Source organism: Choloepus didactylus, chromosome 8, assembly GCF_015220235.1.
Source record: "Choloepus didactylus isolate mChoDid1 chromosome 8, mChoDid1.pri, whole genome shotgun sequence".
NCBI classification, from domain to species: domain Eukaryota; kingdom Metazoa; phylum Chordata; class Mammalia; order Pilosa; family Megalonychidae; genus Choloepus; species Choloepus didactylus.
In genome coordinates this window covers 82,862,569-82,878,598 of record NC_051314.1, presented here as the reverse complement: position 1 = coordinate 82,878,598, position 16,030 = coordinate 82,862,569, and the positions used below count along the sequence as shown (strand labels likewise).

General features: G+C 47.7%; 1 protein-coding gene across 2 annotated transcripts; it reads right to left on the bottom strand.

The window, feature by feature from the left end:
* Positions 1-3,327: 3,327 nt before the first annotated feature.
* On the bottom strand, positions 3,328-16,005 carry LOC119541665 (keratin, type II cytoskeletal 72-like). Of its 2 annotated transcripts, XM_037845764.1 has the most exons (9): positions 15,556-16,005; positions 13,855-14,069; positions 9,781-9,841; positions 9,273-9,368; positions 8,326-8,490; positions 7,562-7,687; positions 4,953-5,173; positions 4,286-4,320; positions 3,328-3,503 (listed from the first exon to the last, which is right to left on the bottom strand). In XM_037845764.1, exons 1-9 carry the CDS (start codon positions 16,003-16,005, stop codon positions 3,328-3,330), a joined length of 1,545 nt encoding a protein of 514 aa, XP_037701692.1. The 2 variants fall into 2 exon arrangements, with proteins under 2 accessions (XP_037701692.1, XP_037701694.1); XM_037845766.1 differs by lacking the exon at positions 7,562-7,687.
* Between the last annotated feature and the right edge of the window lie 25 nt (positions 16,006-16,030).

Below are 16,030 nucleotides of genomic sequence, written 5' to 3'. Positions count from 1 at the left end.
TTGCCATTGCCTCCATACCTGCGTCATCTGCTGCAACAGAAAGAGCTCTCAGAGGGCACACAGCGTGGGTGGGCTCTGGAGAGCAGGGTGTTGCTGAGTGACAGAGGTTTTCCCTCCAGGACCCATGGATCAGCACCAAGGATCAGACATCCATTGAGCTAAGGCCCCAGGTTCTGTTCCTAGAGGGAGGAGGGTCAAGCAGAAGCAACAGCAGCCCTCCCCTCTTGTGTCCTGTGAGAAGAGAGGTCTGAGAGGAGAGGGCGGACAGGAGCCAGGGCCCCGTGGAGGCTAGGGAAAGCCTGGGCATGCCAGGGAGAGAAACAGCATCCCTGCCAGCTGGCAGCTCTGCAGTGGGCACAGAGCCTGTCCAAGATCACCCCACAGCCTCTCAGCTGTAGAGAAGAGGCTCCTCCAGAGCCAGCGGTTGGAAGGTGCAGTACCCAGGGCTGATGGCAGAGGGCAGTGTGTGCACAAAATAGACGCACCAAAGAGTTTCGTTTTGTTTTCCCTCCTGCTTGGAAATTAGCAGCTGGTGAAATTAGCAGCTGGTGACTGGATGGGAATGTGCTTTGGTGAATAGAACCAGTGCCCTCTGCCCCCCACCTTGGCCCACCCCAGCCAGGTCTCTGGACACAGTCCTGCTGCTGGTCCACAGCCCTCCGTCATGGACCTGTGCCTGGCCAGTGGACACAGAAGGCCCAACAACAGGTGCTAATAACCACCATGATAACAATAGTAGCCAACAGCTGTTAGCTGCAAACCATGTTCCAGGCACTGTGCTAAGTATTTTACTTCCATTTTGTCTTTTGATATTCTCAGGTCCCCTCTAAGGGGAGGGCTTTGAGAGGTTAAAAAAGGTGTCATAGCTGTGAGCACAGCTGTGGAATCGGCTGGGGTTCAACTCCCAACTGTGGGACACTGGGTGAGTTATATAGCCCCTCTGAGCCTCATTATCCTCTTTAGTGAAATGCACATAATAATAATAATAATAATAATAATGCACCTAATAGCAATAATACATATCAGGTGGTTGGGAGAATCCACTGAGCTGCCCTACGTAAAGTGCTTAGAACAGTTTGTGCTGCAAATAGTATATAGAAAGCACTCAACAGATGCCAGTTTATATTAATTCTATTCAAAAAGAGAAAGATCTTGTCCAGGCCACAGCTAGAGGCTGGAAGAGCCAGGATCTGAAGCCAGAGATGTGACTAGTCAGCTAGTGGGCCAGACCTACGAGGACTGTTTGCCTGAGAGTCCTGGCTTATGCCTGCTGACCTAGAATCCAGTTTAGTGTTTGTCCAGAATTAAAGTGGCAGAATGAAAATGATATAAACTGCCTGCATGCAAATGCATATTAAATATTTATTAGCACAAATGTTTCACCATTAACCTGCTGGGAAGAGGTCATTGGGACACACGTGCGTACCTCGAGCCCCTTCTCCCACAGCCGAAAGCGGCTAGACTAAGCCAGGCATTCCTTCGGCAAGCGTGTATAGACTGCCTACTGTGAGCCAGACTTGAGGACCCTGGAGCGAGGGAATGTGAGGAGGTGGTGAGGGTCAGACACATGAGCAGCTAACATGACACCAGGGAAATAAAGCACCAACTGTAACACAGGTCCGGGTGAGTACAGCACCAGTCCCGACCCTGCCGCCCACCAGCACTGTGAACGTGAGCAGATCACTGATCCACCTGGGCCTCAGTTTGTTCACCTATAAAATGGGAGTGGGGGGGAGTGGCTATTGGGCTGGGTAGCTCTAATGTTCCTTCTCATTTAATGTTCAACGATTTGATGGATTCCCCCAGAAGGGACCAGAAAACACATGAACAGGAAAATGGCATTCCAGCTGGGCCACAAAGGAGGATCTCAGTAAATGGGAATGGTCACTTGAAGTTGAGAAAATTATATCAGCAAAGGCCCCTGGGTGTGAGAATTCATGGCATGCTTGGGGACAGACTGGAGTGTAAGGGTGGGAAAAATGTGGAAGGAGAAGGGGTCGTGGGCACCCTGAAAGTCACTCTCAAATGCAACTCCTACTTGAAAGGTGGGCTCGCCCTCGAGGACCCTGGCTTTTTAGCGCCTTGCTCTGATCAACTGTGTGAGCCAACCCTGAGAAAACAAACACCTTTGCAGAAAGCATGCATGCCTTAAAAAGCACCCTCCACTCCCCAATCTCTGTGGCCTCCTACTCCACTTAACTTTTCTTCATAGCAGTTACCACAACTTGATGTCATATTATACGGGCCTTTGCTAGTTGTCTATTTTTGCTCTCCCCACCAGAACATATGCTCTATGAGGGCAGAGTCTGTGCCTGCCTTGTTTACTCTGGCACCCCCAGTGCCTGAACCATTTTTGGCCCAGGAGGTGCCCACTAAATATGTGTTGAATGAATGACTGCTGGAAATACACAATAGATGCAGATGAACCCTACGTATGTGTACAAACAGGTTTCAAACTTTGGAGTGGAACAGAAATTGGATGGAGGAGAGGAAAGCAGGGACATTGTAAGGGAGTGGGATCGGGGAATGGGTTGACAGGACAGTAAGGAAAAATAAGGAATGATCACTCCAGCAGCACTCAGCAGTTAGTGTGGTAAACAATGGGTGCTTTGGGGGACCTGAGCAAGAAGTCGTGCTGAAGCTCTAACAGTGGACAGCACTGGTGGGACTCAGCTCCTGGTTCACAGCCATGTGACCCTCTATGCCACTCTGACCCGAGGTGGGGCGGGGGGTGGGGGGGTGGATACGGCCTGTCTCACAGGGTCCTTGAATGGAACAAGTAATAAAACTCAGCTGTTTACCAAGATCAGCCGACACCCACTGCCTACCCAGCCAGGACCAAATAGCAAAGATCCACACTGAGCCCAGACCTCAAGGAAACGAGAATTAGACAAAGATAAGCTTGATGGGGCAATGTAGATGTCAACATCCTGGGTAAAAGATTCCACACTGAGAATCAAATGGCACTGGTCATTTATTGAAGAAGCAGAGAACTGGACAAGATCCCAAACAGAGGACAAAGAGAACCGCTTGGCAGTGAAAACCCAAGAAAAGCATGGAGGGTGGAAGGGACTGTACCTGGCCTCAGGGAAACATTCTGGACATGTGTGTTTTCTCTGCATTCTGGAGCAGTGACCCAATGAAAGATGACAAAAGCAGAGTGGTCACCCAGAGAGCCCACGACTGACAGCATGGCTCAGCAGAGGACAGCAGGGAGAGGGGACTGGGGATTGTGGTTACGGGAGGAAGCCCTTACTGACTTGGAAATGGGACCCAGTGGGGGAAGTGGGGGGAAGGTGGCTGCTCCCAGAGCTGGCCACCTGTCCTTCATCTGGAGGACTTTTTTGCTGCACAGCTGCTGCCCGAGGTTTTGGCAAAGGGATCCTTGAATTCGCTGCCACAGCTGCCTTTAGTTTTGACGTCCGTGGCTGCAGGTTTGTAGCTGTAACTGCCCATGCTGAAGCCAGCTGCTCCTGCCCCAGAGTTGGTGCTGCTGATGACGGCTGGAATGGGTGAGAGAGAACCTCAGCCCCAGCCAGCCCCAAGCCCTGCCCACTCCCTTAGTTCTCTGCCCTGTGGTGGCTCGGCATTAAGAATGAGTCTCTCTGTTGTGCATGTTTAGTTTCCTAAAGGATTTTTATCAGCACTGACTATGTGTGGCTTCATTTTTCAGGTACTCAGCCCCACACATTTGATCTTTCTCTATCAGTCTGTGTCAATCTATCAATATCAGACTTTAAGTCTCAGGAGACAGGGCTCTATCAATGAACGTCCCATAGGTAGGTCCAAGGAAGAAAGGCACGTCACTGAGGCCTTCCGGTGATGCTTCCGTCTTCCTTTCTATTGACAAATAAAGGAGCTTCTGGGAGTATCCCAGCCTCTTAGTAATATATCACCCTCTCTAGCTTTTAAATCTGAAAGAGGTTGTTTCAGCTAACTTTTTCATCATTTAGTCTATCAGGCTCCTTGCAATCCTTTATTTGGTTCTGACCTCATCAGAGAGAATGCAGCCATTAAGCACCATTCTTACAATAGACTTTTGGATTATACACTATCGAGTATTGTTTGAGTTTTCTATAGTTTGTACTTTTGCATTTTGTGATCTTGTTATTTTTCTGCATTCTACTACTTCCCCTTGGTTACTGAAACCAGCTACCTCTTTGTATCCTTAAGTCTCCCATGAACCTTTCTGTTATCCTGACTTCTCTTTTGTGTTATGAAATTGATGGAAATCAGACTTCTGGTAAGATGACCAAGGGCAGAAATGTGTCCTGCAGGTACTTACAGATGCTCACAGAATTTGGATATTCACCAGACATCCTGAAGAAGGAGAAGAAAAACAGATCAACCTTCCCAAAGCAATCACCCCATTCATCCAGGGGGTCATCTCTGCAAATTAACTTCTCCTCTCAGAACCACTCCCATCCCAGGATCCTTTCTTCCCACACACCCCACTGGGACCTCTCATGAAATGGAGAACTAAAATGATAAATCTGCTACAAGGAATCACCTCTCCATCGGGTGGCTTTGGAATTATCTGTTGTGTGGGATAATTGTGTCTCTGGTCCCCTCTAGTTATGCCATTGTTCCTAGACAATGAAGACAAATGAGCTCACTTCTCACTGGGACCCAGGCTTTGTCAGGGCGACCTTGAACTTGGATGACTCTTGGACACCGTCTTGCCTTTCCCCACCCACCTGGTGAAGGGCCCCAGAGTGCTCTGTTTCTCAAACATTGCCGATGTTAGCATTTCCTCTCCAACCACTTCTTTGGTATTTTCACAATTTAGTCCTTCTCATCGTCTAACAACGAGCTTCCCTACTGCATGGCAAGCCCATTCTCTATACGGTTTTACCCCAGTAGGACCTGAACAGAAACACATGGTTTACCTTTGGTCCTTCTACTAAAGTAGAGCAACATCTGCCCCAGATAAAAGAGATCTGGGCCCTCACCTGCACTCCTCGCCCTCCAGCAGCTTGCGGTAGGTGGCGATCTCCACGTCCAGGGCCAGCTTGGTGTTCATCAGCTCCTGGTACTCGCACAGCATCCGGGCCAGCTCCTCCTTGGCCTGGTGCAAGGCGCACTCCAGCCTGTCCAGCTTGGCCCGAGCATCCTTGAGGGCAGTGTCGCCCCGCTGCTCGGCATCAGCGATGGCCATCTCCAGGTTGGAGCACTGAGGGGCAAATGGAGTTAGCATTTGGATTCACAGCCCAGTTCTGATATCCTGCTCAGCAACCTGCTCTCATTTGGTCCTGGCTGCAAGTAAATGCTTTGAGATGCTCCTGGTTTATCCAATTGTGGACATCACCATAGGTGACTTTGTCCTTCTGCTTGACTCAGGTGTGTTTTCACCCCCACTCATGCCGGAGTATGTTAAAGTGGAAAGTTCTCACTTTGGGAGAGAAGAGGGGAAGGGCACTGAGAAGGTGGGCTACGCGGGCATGACCCATGCCCTCTCCCTCTTGATCTGTAATATTGACTGTCAGATTCTAACACCAACCCTGATGAAAATCTCTGGGTGGCCAGACTTGATTCAGCCCCATAGGATAAGGTTGTCTTGCAAGATCCCATAAATTGTGAGAAAAATTCTGGGCTAATAAAGTTCCCATTAGTAAAATGTCTTATCTAATAATCCTGGCCTTCCAAATTTCACAGAGAATCATGCTAAAAGGCAACGGACTTAAAAGATTCTTTCTTGGCATAACTAACACGTCTTACAAGTTTAAACGCACCTGCTGGGAGGTGGGCATGTGTAACTTGCTAGAGGAAACTGCAGAAAGGGCCCTGTGCTTGCATTTAGGTGAAAGCCCCCAACGTGGGCTTCTTAAGCCTTTTGGTGCTAGTGTCTGTTCTGGTTACTCGGCTGATTTTGGTGAGATCTAAGCATCTGGCTTCTCTTTCTGGGGCATCCCCTTACTGCACAGTCAATTTCAGTTCATCCCAAGGCAAGCAGCTGATCCTGAAGCCAGAAGTCCAGCTGGTACCACCCTCCCCTGCCAGACACAAGCACCCACAGCATTTGGGGTGAGTGTCCCTTAGCTCAGAGGAGACACGTAAGACCCAATTGCCCAGCCATGGAAAACCAGGGTCCAACCTCAGGACAGGACTGTGGAGATATAATGACTCAGTGAGATGGAAATGAACTCTGCGATCTGAATTCAATCCCACCGTCCTCTGTTCTTTTTCACTGACCAACAACTGGGTGAACCGGAGGGTTCCAAAAGCATGGGCCTCACAGACGTATGTGGTCTGAGTTAGGAGGTGAAATTTTGGACTTTTTTGAGACAAATACTCAAACGGATTCTGGGCAATCAAATGCCAAAGACTCTGCCAGTGAAACTGGGCTTCTTCTTTGGAGTTTGGGGCTGGAAGGACAGAAAAACACCATGGCCAAGGGCTTTCAAGAGGAACCACCATGGAAACCAGGCACGGCAAGTGATCCCCACTTGTTACCCAGGGAGGATATCTTCCCTAACCCACAAAGTATGGTGTCATTCAATAAAAAATGTCCTTTTGTGGGAATAAGCTCACCCAACCATGAACACATAGTATTTTATCAAACACCATAATGGAATGCTGAGGGTGGTCTTCAACACCTTGTGCTTTTCCTGCATTTAAGCTGGTCTTGATTTTTAAAAACTTCCTAAGTTCTTACCTAATGCCGGCCCTTTTTCTTTCCACTGCCGTGAGCCCACTGCATAGAGGAGAACCCACCCCCATGTGCATGCAGGGCAGGGGGAAGGGGCAGTGAAGGGGAGATGGGAGCAATTTGACTTGTCCGGAAAGCTGAAAGCCTTATATGCTTGCACAATCTTCACAAACTTTAAGAAACTAATGGATTTGCCTGCTTCAGCCAGGCCAGGAAACCACATTCATCAGAAGGTAAGAGGCAGGTTCACATTTATCAGGTACCACAGGTGTGGTCCCAATACTGCACTCCCCAAGAGGGTGTCCTCAGTGCAATGCCCACCCCACAGCCACAAGCACACGGAAGGCTGAGCTCGCTGCAGAGCCCAAGCTGAGTTCAGGGCAGGAGGCTCCTCTTTATTCTGTTGGAAAATCCATGGCTGAGTTCTCCTTCCTCAAACATGAGTCATGTGAAACCTACAAATTGCTCACTTTTACCTACTCATCAAGTCCAAACTCCCCTGCCTGGCTTTGAAGGCCTCTCATCATCCACCATCCCTACCCAGGGGTATCCTCTGCTACCTGCCACGCCCACCATGGACTGTCTGCTCTCAGGAGGCGAATCTCCCTGTGCACATGCCAGGTACACCCCCACCTCTGATTCCTGCTTACGCTGGCTCCCTCACCCAGGTGCCTTCCCTCTCCTTTCTGCCCCCCATCCCAGTATAAGCCATCCTCCTGCAGAAAGCTTCACTCAAGTTCTCATGAACCTCCAGCCCCTCTACAGCATTGTTTGAGTGTGCTGCACAGTTTGTGGAAGGCTTTATCATTCCATATTTGTCTGTGCTCTCTTAAAGAATTGTAGCCTCCCCAAGGAGGGGACCGTGCCCTTGCTGCACAGTAAACTCTTGTGAGTTGATATCATAGAACCCACCTGCTTTTTCACAGTCCCTATCTCTGAGCGGATCCTCTGAACCAGCTTGTTGAGCTCCATTATCTCAGCCTTGGTGAGTCTGAGGTCATCGCCATGCCGGCCAGCCGTCACCTGGAGCTCCTGGATCTGAGGTTAGGTGACAAGAATAAAAGAGTGCACAACAGATGAGAATTCACAAAGCTTAGGTGAGTTTAGCCTGGGGAGGGGGAGGAGGGTCACATGCTGTTCTTCTCAACAGCTTAGCAATATAGGGCCAGGTGAAGGTGGGAGGGCAGGAGAGAAGGAAGTAATAGAAGAGAGGAGGGGAGTGAAGGACATCCTTTCCTTTTGGGAAGGAAGGCTTCCTCCAGTTCAGCAGGATCTTTAGTTTCTCAAAAAGAGAGCCTTGGCTTGGTAGCATGTGGATTTCCCATCCTCATATTGCCAAAATTGGAAACAAGAAGAAAATGTAGAGATATGTGGATAACCCATGGGGACTGCCTCAGAGTCTCACCAGGGTTGAGGCTGATATGGTCTCAGCTGTCAGTCAAGGACCATGTCGGGAGAAGGTCTAAGCCCCAAATATGTCCCCTAAACATGCTGAGACTCTGGTGGAACTCTCTGGGCCACGGGGAGGCATTTTCACAAGGCCCAGCTCTAAGACAAAGAAGGGCTCCACCCAAACCAGGTGCATGCGCACACACAGAAACATGCACACGCATGCATAATAAGGCGACGGCAACTGTGGTCTCCGTGCCTCGGCACACTCGGCATCTGGCTCTCACCTTGCTCTGGTAGAGCATTTCAGCCTCGGTCTTGCTCTTCAGGGCGATCTCCTCATAGTGGGCGTGGACCTCATCAATGATGCTGCCCAGGTCCAGGTCCCGGTTATTGTCCATGGACAGAATGACAGACGTGTCACTGATGTGGGACTGGAGCTGAGCAATCTCCTGGAAGACAATTGGGAGAGGGGGGCAGTTAGAAAGTCCCTTTGAGAGAACTACCTCTCCTGATCCTCCCTGGAGCAAATCCTCACCGCTCCTTTCTGCCCTTCTTCAGCAGTTGAATTCTGACTTCAACAGACTCTTCCTGGACCTGCCAGGCCTATGAGAATGAACACCCTGGACTTTCAGCTACAAGTGATGGGACTGCCCTCTCCATTCATGCACTCAGGACTGCCCCACTCTCTGCCTCAAAAACCCACAATGGCTCCCCTTCACCCTTAGAAGCAAGTCTGAACCCCTTGCATGGCACTCAGAGCCCTTCAGGGGACTGCTGATGACCTTGCCCATCTCCAGTCTCTACCTCCTTATGCCCCTTTTGCATTAGCACATCTCAGACTTCTGGCTCTTCACTCGGGCTTCTCCTTCAGCATGGCACGTCGCACCCTTCATGGCACCCATTGAAATTTTCCTCATCCAGAAATTTTTCCTGACAGCACAGATAGAATTCACCATTCCTTCCTCTGCTCTCTTAAAGGTCATCTATGCATTGTTTCCCCTACCAGACTGTGAACTCCTTGAGGATAGCAATCATTCCCTCTCCAGCATGGTCTCCTCAAAGCCTAGCTAATTGCTCCACACACAGTAGGTCCTCAGCATATGTCATTAGCCCTGTAAAGAGTCCTTCCCTTCCAACCCTTGGTCCACATGACCACTGAGGCTGCAGGCCAAGGGCCATAATCACTTGTAAGAGAAGCAGACCACACAAGAGGGATCAGAGAAGTCCTTACCTCTTCATGGAGGCACTTGAAGAACTCGATCTCCTCAGTCAAGGAATCCACCTTGGCCTGGAGCTCAACCTTGTGTGTGTAGGCAGCATCTACATCCTAGGAGACACATGAGAGTCAGGTGGCCTTGAGTGGGGACAGCTGCCCTTCCCTACTCTCCGTCCTGCCACAAGGAGCCTCGAGTTCCCTAGCTATCTACACTTCCCCCACCCCATGCCTCACATGAGGTCCCTGAGAGGACCATCAAGCAATCCAACTGACATGTCCAATGCACATGGATGCTCCAGAAGTGCAGTAAAATACCTGGATTTTAAGCTGGCAAAGTCTGAGAGCAGCCTGCATCTCAGGCAAGAGACTTGAAAGGAGGAGCTAGGAAGTTAGAAGCCCATTCACCCACGCCCAAGGGTCTTAGTGACCCCCGGGGTCCCTTTTCTCATCCTACAGACTCCACTGTGCTGTGTAGCCAAGAAGCCCTCTGGACTTTTTCTGGCCCTTCCCACTCCGCTTTTACCTTCTTAAGCACCACAAACTCATTCTCAGCAGCTGTGCGTCTATTAATCTCCATCTCGTACCTATGTGGGGCAAGAGAGAGGAGACAGAATTGCTATGGGGATACTTCAGTTCTGCAAATGCTCAATGAGCCAGTGTCCACCTCTGTGCCAAGATCTGCAGGGGAGCAGTCTCCAAGGTGGGGTTCATGTATCCGTGGCACACATAGCCTTTCTAAAGGGGATATGGGCAAGGATGGTTAAAGGATCCCATTTCCAGCTCCTCAGTTCATATGCAGTCTTCCCTAAAATGTACCTGCCTAAGAATGCACCTGTGGTTGAGATGTCACACGGGTTCTACTGTCCCACCTCCTTCTCATAATTACCTCCTCCCACAGAACAGCAGAAAGGTGCCCCCACCCCTCCGCCATCTGGCACCTTAATATGGTGCTCTGGCTCAGGGTGCAAAACCCTCCCCAGCACCAAGCAAAAACACCCCTCCCACCTCAGAGCTGTATGTCAAACCAATTTCTTATACATGTTTCTGCTCCAGAAAAAGTAAGGCCTTGGAAACAGAGTGTTTGGATGGGGCTGAAATGGTCTTAATTCAGATACACTGTAGATTGCGGAGGTAAGAATACTGATCATTTCATTTAAGAACTTATCTCTTCCATCCCCTACTATTGTCAAAGAATGGATTATGGGATACGTGTAAGAGCAAACCCAATAGAGCATCGGTAAGATATATTCAATGCTAGAAAAAGGACTCGTGTTTTACATTTAAATGTAAGCTATTCTTTTCCATTTTACTTTTTTACTCAGTCCCAAGACATGTTACTGTCTGCAAAGCAAAGCACTGTTGAATGGCTCAAGCAGTGCAGGCTGGTGAAGCAGGTTATTCTAACGTGACTGGAACATTTTTCGAGACTGCCAGATTTTTCTAGCTACACTGGATAAAATTAATGGAAAACAGTTTATGTGATTTATCTGAGATTATTACATGTGATTTATCTGAGCTCTGTGAATATTTGAAAGGTTGTTGAAATCCTTTTTAAATCAAATTTATCATGAAATAGTTATTTCTATTATAGCCAATCCTTATCTCATATTATCTTTTAAAATGTTTTATGTTGTCCACCTCCTATAAAAGTAAATGCTAGCTGCTGGACTGATTAGTTTTTAGCAGTTTATATTTCCCTATTTCATAGAATACACAGGAAAAGTTGGATCCTGATAGCTATCAAAATTAAGGACATTAATCTAAGTTTTTATACATAGTTGTTGATCATTTACATTTAGAAACCAAACACCAGAGTTCAATACAGACGTACACACATTTATAAAGAAAAGAGATGCATATTATCATACTATTGACTTTATATATAACTTGTAGTTTTAAAAATGCATTACAGTATATAATTAAAAGTTAAACAATGGGAAAGTGCACATTGATTTATCTTGCTTTATAATATAGACGTACTAATTATATTAAATCTACATCACTTTATGCTTTTAATAATCTAGAGTACAAGAGGCATTCCTTAATTAATTGCTCTGTGGCTTTTATAATAGTTTCCAAAGTGCATATTTACATTTTTATTTGAATGGAGAAATGAAGTCACACTTTTTTCTGACAGAAAGCGAGTCTTAATTTCTCTTGTTTGACAATGAAAACTGGCTTTTCCAATTAAGCTAAATGGCAGATATTTCCCATAAATTGAATGAGCTAATCTGCAGCTGCAAAGTTTTGGAGACGTGTGTGTGTGTGTGTGTATGCGTTTTATTGAAAAAAGAAAGTATAGGCAAAGATGCACTGAATACTAACAATGTTTTATTTTTCCCAACCCTTTCTGGTATATTAAATTAAATATGGTGTTCTAAGGGACAGAATAAATCGTATAAGCAATAGTCATTTGGGCAGCTCATTCTAGCAATAATCACTATTCATGCATGAATAACTAAGCTAGCTGGAAAAATGTGTTCCATTCATCTCATTAAGAAATGTATTTCCAAAATTAATTTTTACTTTTTACATTTAATAATTATTTGACAAAATTGGTAACAAATTTTGTTGTTTTGTTAACTCAACCCAGAATAAATATTTTAACATTTAAAAGCTTACACTCACAAGAAGTAAACTTTCTAAAATTTCAATTTACATGCATGTTTTGCGGCAGCTAGGGTGATCGATAAAAGACTTTGGGGCATAAAAACATATTGCATTAGGATAAAGCTATGTGGAGAAAGTGGCAAGACGATTGGAGTACAAGTAAAGAGGGGATCGAGGTAAAATTTATGATTTTGAAGAAAGAGCTTGCTCGTTAATTTTTTAGATGAACAATGGTGGGTATTAAACTGCCTAGCCATCTGGATCAAATTGGATACATTTAAATGAGTAACCTAGCCGTTAAAATTTTAAATGGCAATATACATAATAAGCTTGAAATTACATCCTTTGTAACTATTTAAATTTAGGATTAAAAAGTTTAGATGTCAACTTTTTTAATAGTGAAGAAATTTTTAAATTGTGAGGAGGTATTAACAATTATTTTAGGCAATCTATGAAGAAAAAACCCTGAAGACCGTTGCCACGGAGTATACTGTGATGCTTAAGATACACACTGCCTGCTAGAACCATGCAATTTCCCTGGAAGGTCAAGGCACTGAAAAGTCTAATGTAAGGAAGGCATTATATCATAAAAGATATGGCATGAGGACCCACAGATAGGAGAGATTAATGACAGAATGAACAAAGATTAATAATGAAAATGAACACAGCTAACACTTATTGATCCTTTGCCAAGTACCAAACATCAAGCTAAACTCTTCACATAGATTATTTCATTTAATCCCACAACAACCCTGTGAGGAGGATCCTATTATTATCCCAATTTTATAAATGAGGCAAAAGACATTCATTTTACCTGCCCTAGGTCATACAAAGAGTTAATAGTGAAACTCTTCAAATCCAAGACATCTAACCCCAGAAAAACAAGGCCTTGCATTTACTACCACTTTTAAGAGCTGCTAACAAATTACTGCCTAGCATAATCCTCTCAACAGTTCATTTAGAGAGCAAGGCAGTTAGTACCTGATTTTTATAGATACTAAAACTGAGGTTCATAGAAATCAAGGGATTCGCCCAACCTAGTGAGTGGCAATTCTTTCCACTCTGAGATGTCTAGAGACTGAGTAGACCCTGGGAGCCTCTGCCTGGCTTCCCCCTCCTTTTTCTAGACCCAGCTCAAATCTTTACTTGGGCCCCACTTCCCTTCTCAATTCCGTTCTCAGTTCACATTGCATTTGTTTCCATTTGTTGATAGCTCTCTGAAAGTGTTAAGTCTGCCCCTACAATCAGGGTGTTCTCGGAGGGCAGGGAAGGGTCCATGCCATCTCCTCCTTCAGGATCTCCCTGCAGGGCTCAGGCCAGGGCTCCACTTTGGGGGACTTCAGAATGGGGAGGGAAGGCAGACTGAACACGGAGTAAGAGAAAGAAGCCATCTCTACCCACCTTGAATTGTGCAAGAAGTCCCTAGAATCCCTAGAAAACCTAATTCCAGGAAGCAAGCTTCCAAAACAGGTCACATTGAACCTAGATGTGGCTGAACTCAGAAGGAAAAACAATCTCTGGTTCCAAATACCTTCTCAATTATTCTCTTTAATGGTGAGATTCAGCAGCACAGATATGCCTCAACATGAAATAATTTTTAAAACTCATTCGTTTTTGCTTGGCCTGAAGATTTGTTCTGGGATTGGTGGGGGTGTCTCATGTTCTAGGAACTGCCCTGGAAACCTCACTCAAGAGGAGCTACAAAACCATGGGTTATCCATCTGGTTCTGAGATGATTTCTCTTTCCATTTCCTTCTCCAATGCTAGAAATTGAGCATGTCATTTCTTAAGCAATTCAGAGCACCATTGTGGGTAGATCTATTATCTTCCTAAGTCCCATTATGTCTGGAGCTCTCTCCCTCCCCTGTGGGAAAGGAAATTGCAATGGTATCAGCAGAGTCAACGAAAATAAAAATGCTGGCACTAAATTGAAACCTCATGTGTCATTGACACCTTCCGGGAGAATATTCTCTGCCTCTCCACTCACCTCTTCTTGTACTCCTCCACCAAATCCTTCATGGTCCTCAGGTCTGATTCCAGCCTCACCCTGTCCCCTGACTGTGACTCCAGGTGCTTCCTCAGTTTACTGATATAGCCCTTGTAAATGGGATCCAGATTTTTCCTGCAGTTGTTCAGCTCCTGCTGCTGCAGCAGGTTCCACTTGGTCTCCAGCACCTGGTTCTGCTGCTCCAGGAACCGCACCTGGAACCAAAGGTGGACATGGCCCAGAATCCCCATCCCATTTCTTCTCAAGAGTGGGAGAGGGCAGGAAAACAGGCAGTCATCCTCAGGGGCAGGAGGGGGCCAAGGCTCATCAGACAGAAGATTCTGCCAGGGGCCGTACCCAACTGGGGCTTCGAGGCAAGAGACAACATCTGGTCTAAAAGAAATCAGGAAATGGGTTTAAGAAATGGTATCACCTGCCTCCATGAGTTTTCACGTGATTGAGGTAGCTGCCTCTGCTAGAATTGCCAGTGTTTTCTGAGGAAAGGGAAATGGGCAGCAAGGGAGAAATGGCAACTGGGAAAAGACAGCTGAAAGTTCCTCTGGCAAATCGGATATTCGGTATTCTTTCTCGTGTTTGTTCACTCGTTTGTTTTTCAAAGTAAGTTATCACAGCTTTACAAAGTCCCTTCATAATTGACAAATGTATCCCATTTGAGGACTAAATAACTTCTGGCCCTCTTCTACTCACAGCAGTCTTCTTCTCGCCTACTTCTTGAGCTTGAAGGGGAGAAGAAACATGCTAGGGAAAGACAAACTTAGAAAGTCTGAGAAGGAAAATGATCCCTGTCCTCTGGGATAGAAGTTCTGTTTCTCCCACTCAAGCCCTTCTCTCCGACACTTTCTGTTCCTGAGCCACTCCACCGTTGACTGTTCTATCAGATTGGCCACGTGTCTTAGTTTCCTCACCAGCAAGGCAGACTAGTAATGGGTTATTATTCTGGGCTGGGAGTTGATAGATGAGACTCTCTGGGGACAGCACGAGGCACCATAACTGGAAGCAGCTGCTTTTATTATGTCCCCTATCACCCATGTCCGAGCTTCTACCCAGGTGCAGACAAGGAAAGCCCACTCCCTGTCTCCATCCCATTCACCGGGAGTCCCCAGAGACGTCTTCCTTGTTACCCCAACTTCAGAGCACCCCTTTCAACACACACATATAGCTTGATGTGCCCTCCTTCTGAGTCTTCTCTCAGCCCTATCCTTCAATTCCAAAATCTTCCTAGCTTACACCTGCATCCTGCTTCCTTCCTCACCTGTCAAACATCATGTCCTCTGACCCTCCCTGGCCTGTGTCCCTCTAGTGCCCCTGCCCTGGATGTGTGTTTCAGCTCCTCATCTGACATCAGGAGCCCTAAGAGAGCACATTCCACGTGTCTTCTGCCCTAGAGCCCCCTCCTCGACCCCCTCCCAGGGTCTTGCCCCAGCCAAGAAAGGAAGCTCTTTATTGGGAGTGTGTGCCAGGCACTGTTCTATGAACTTTAAAAGCATCCCATTTAATCCTCCTGACAGCCCTCTGAGGTAAGATCCTTCATTATGCCTGGTTCACAGATGAGGAAAAGGAGGCTGAGAGAAGTTAAATAGTTCAGCCGAGTTCCCACGCCGCCCATCAGTGGCAGAGCCGGGTATCGCGGCGCGCCCTGGGACGCCCAATGCGGGGACAGGCAGACGCTCGCGGACTCACCTTGTCGATGAAGGAGGCGAACTTGTTGTTCAGAGCCTTGATCTGCTCCCGCTCCTGGGCGCGCACCTTCTGGATCTCGGGGTCCAGCTCCACGTTGAGCGGGGCCAGCAGGCTCTTGTTGACGGTGACCTGAGGGATGCCCCCGGGCGGGCACACGGGCCCCAGCCCGGCGCTGCCGAAGACGGTGCCCACGAAGCCGCGCACGCGGCCGCCGCCGAGGCCCGCGCCCGGGCGCAGCGCGAAGCCGCGGTCCCGGCCTGCCGCGTGCCCGAGGGAGACGCGCCGGCCGGGCCCCAGGCTGAGGAGGCTCTTGCTGCCGAAGGCCGCGGGGTCCCTGACGCCGGCCCGGAACGAGGCGGAGCTGCTGCTGGCCCGGCTGGAGATGACGGCCGAGCAGCCGCTGAAACCCAGGCGCTCCCCGCCGGGGTAGTGGGTAGACGGGCGGCTCATGGCTGGCGCGGTCGGCGGGGTCCGG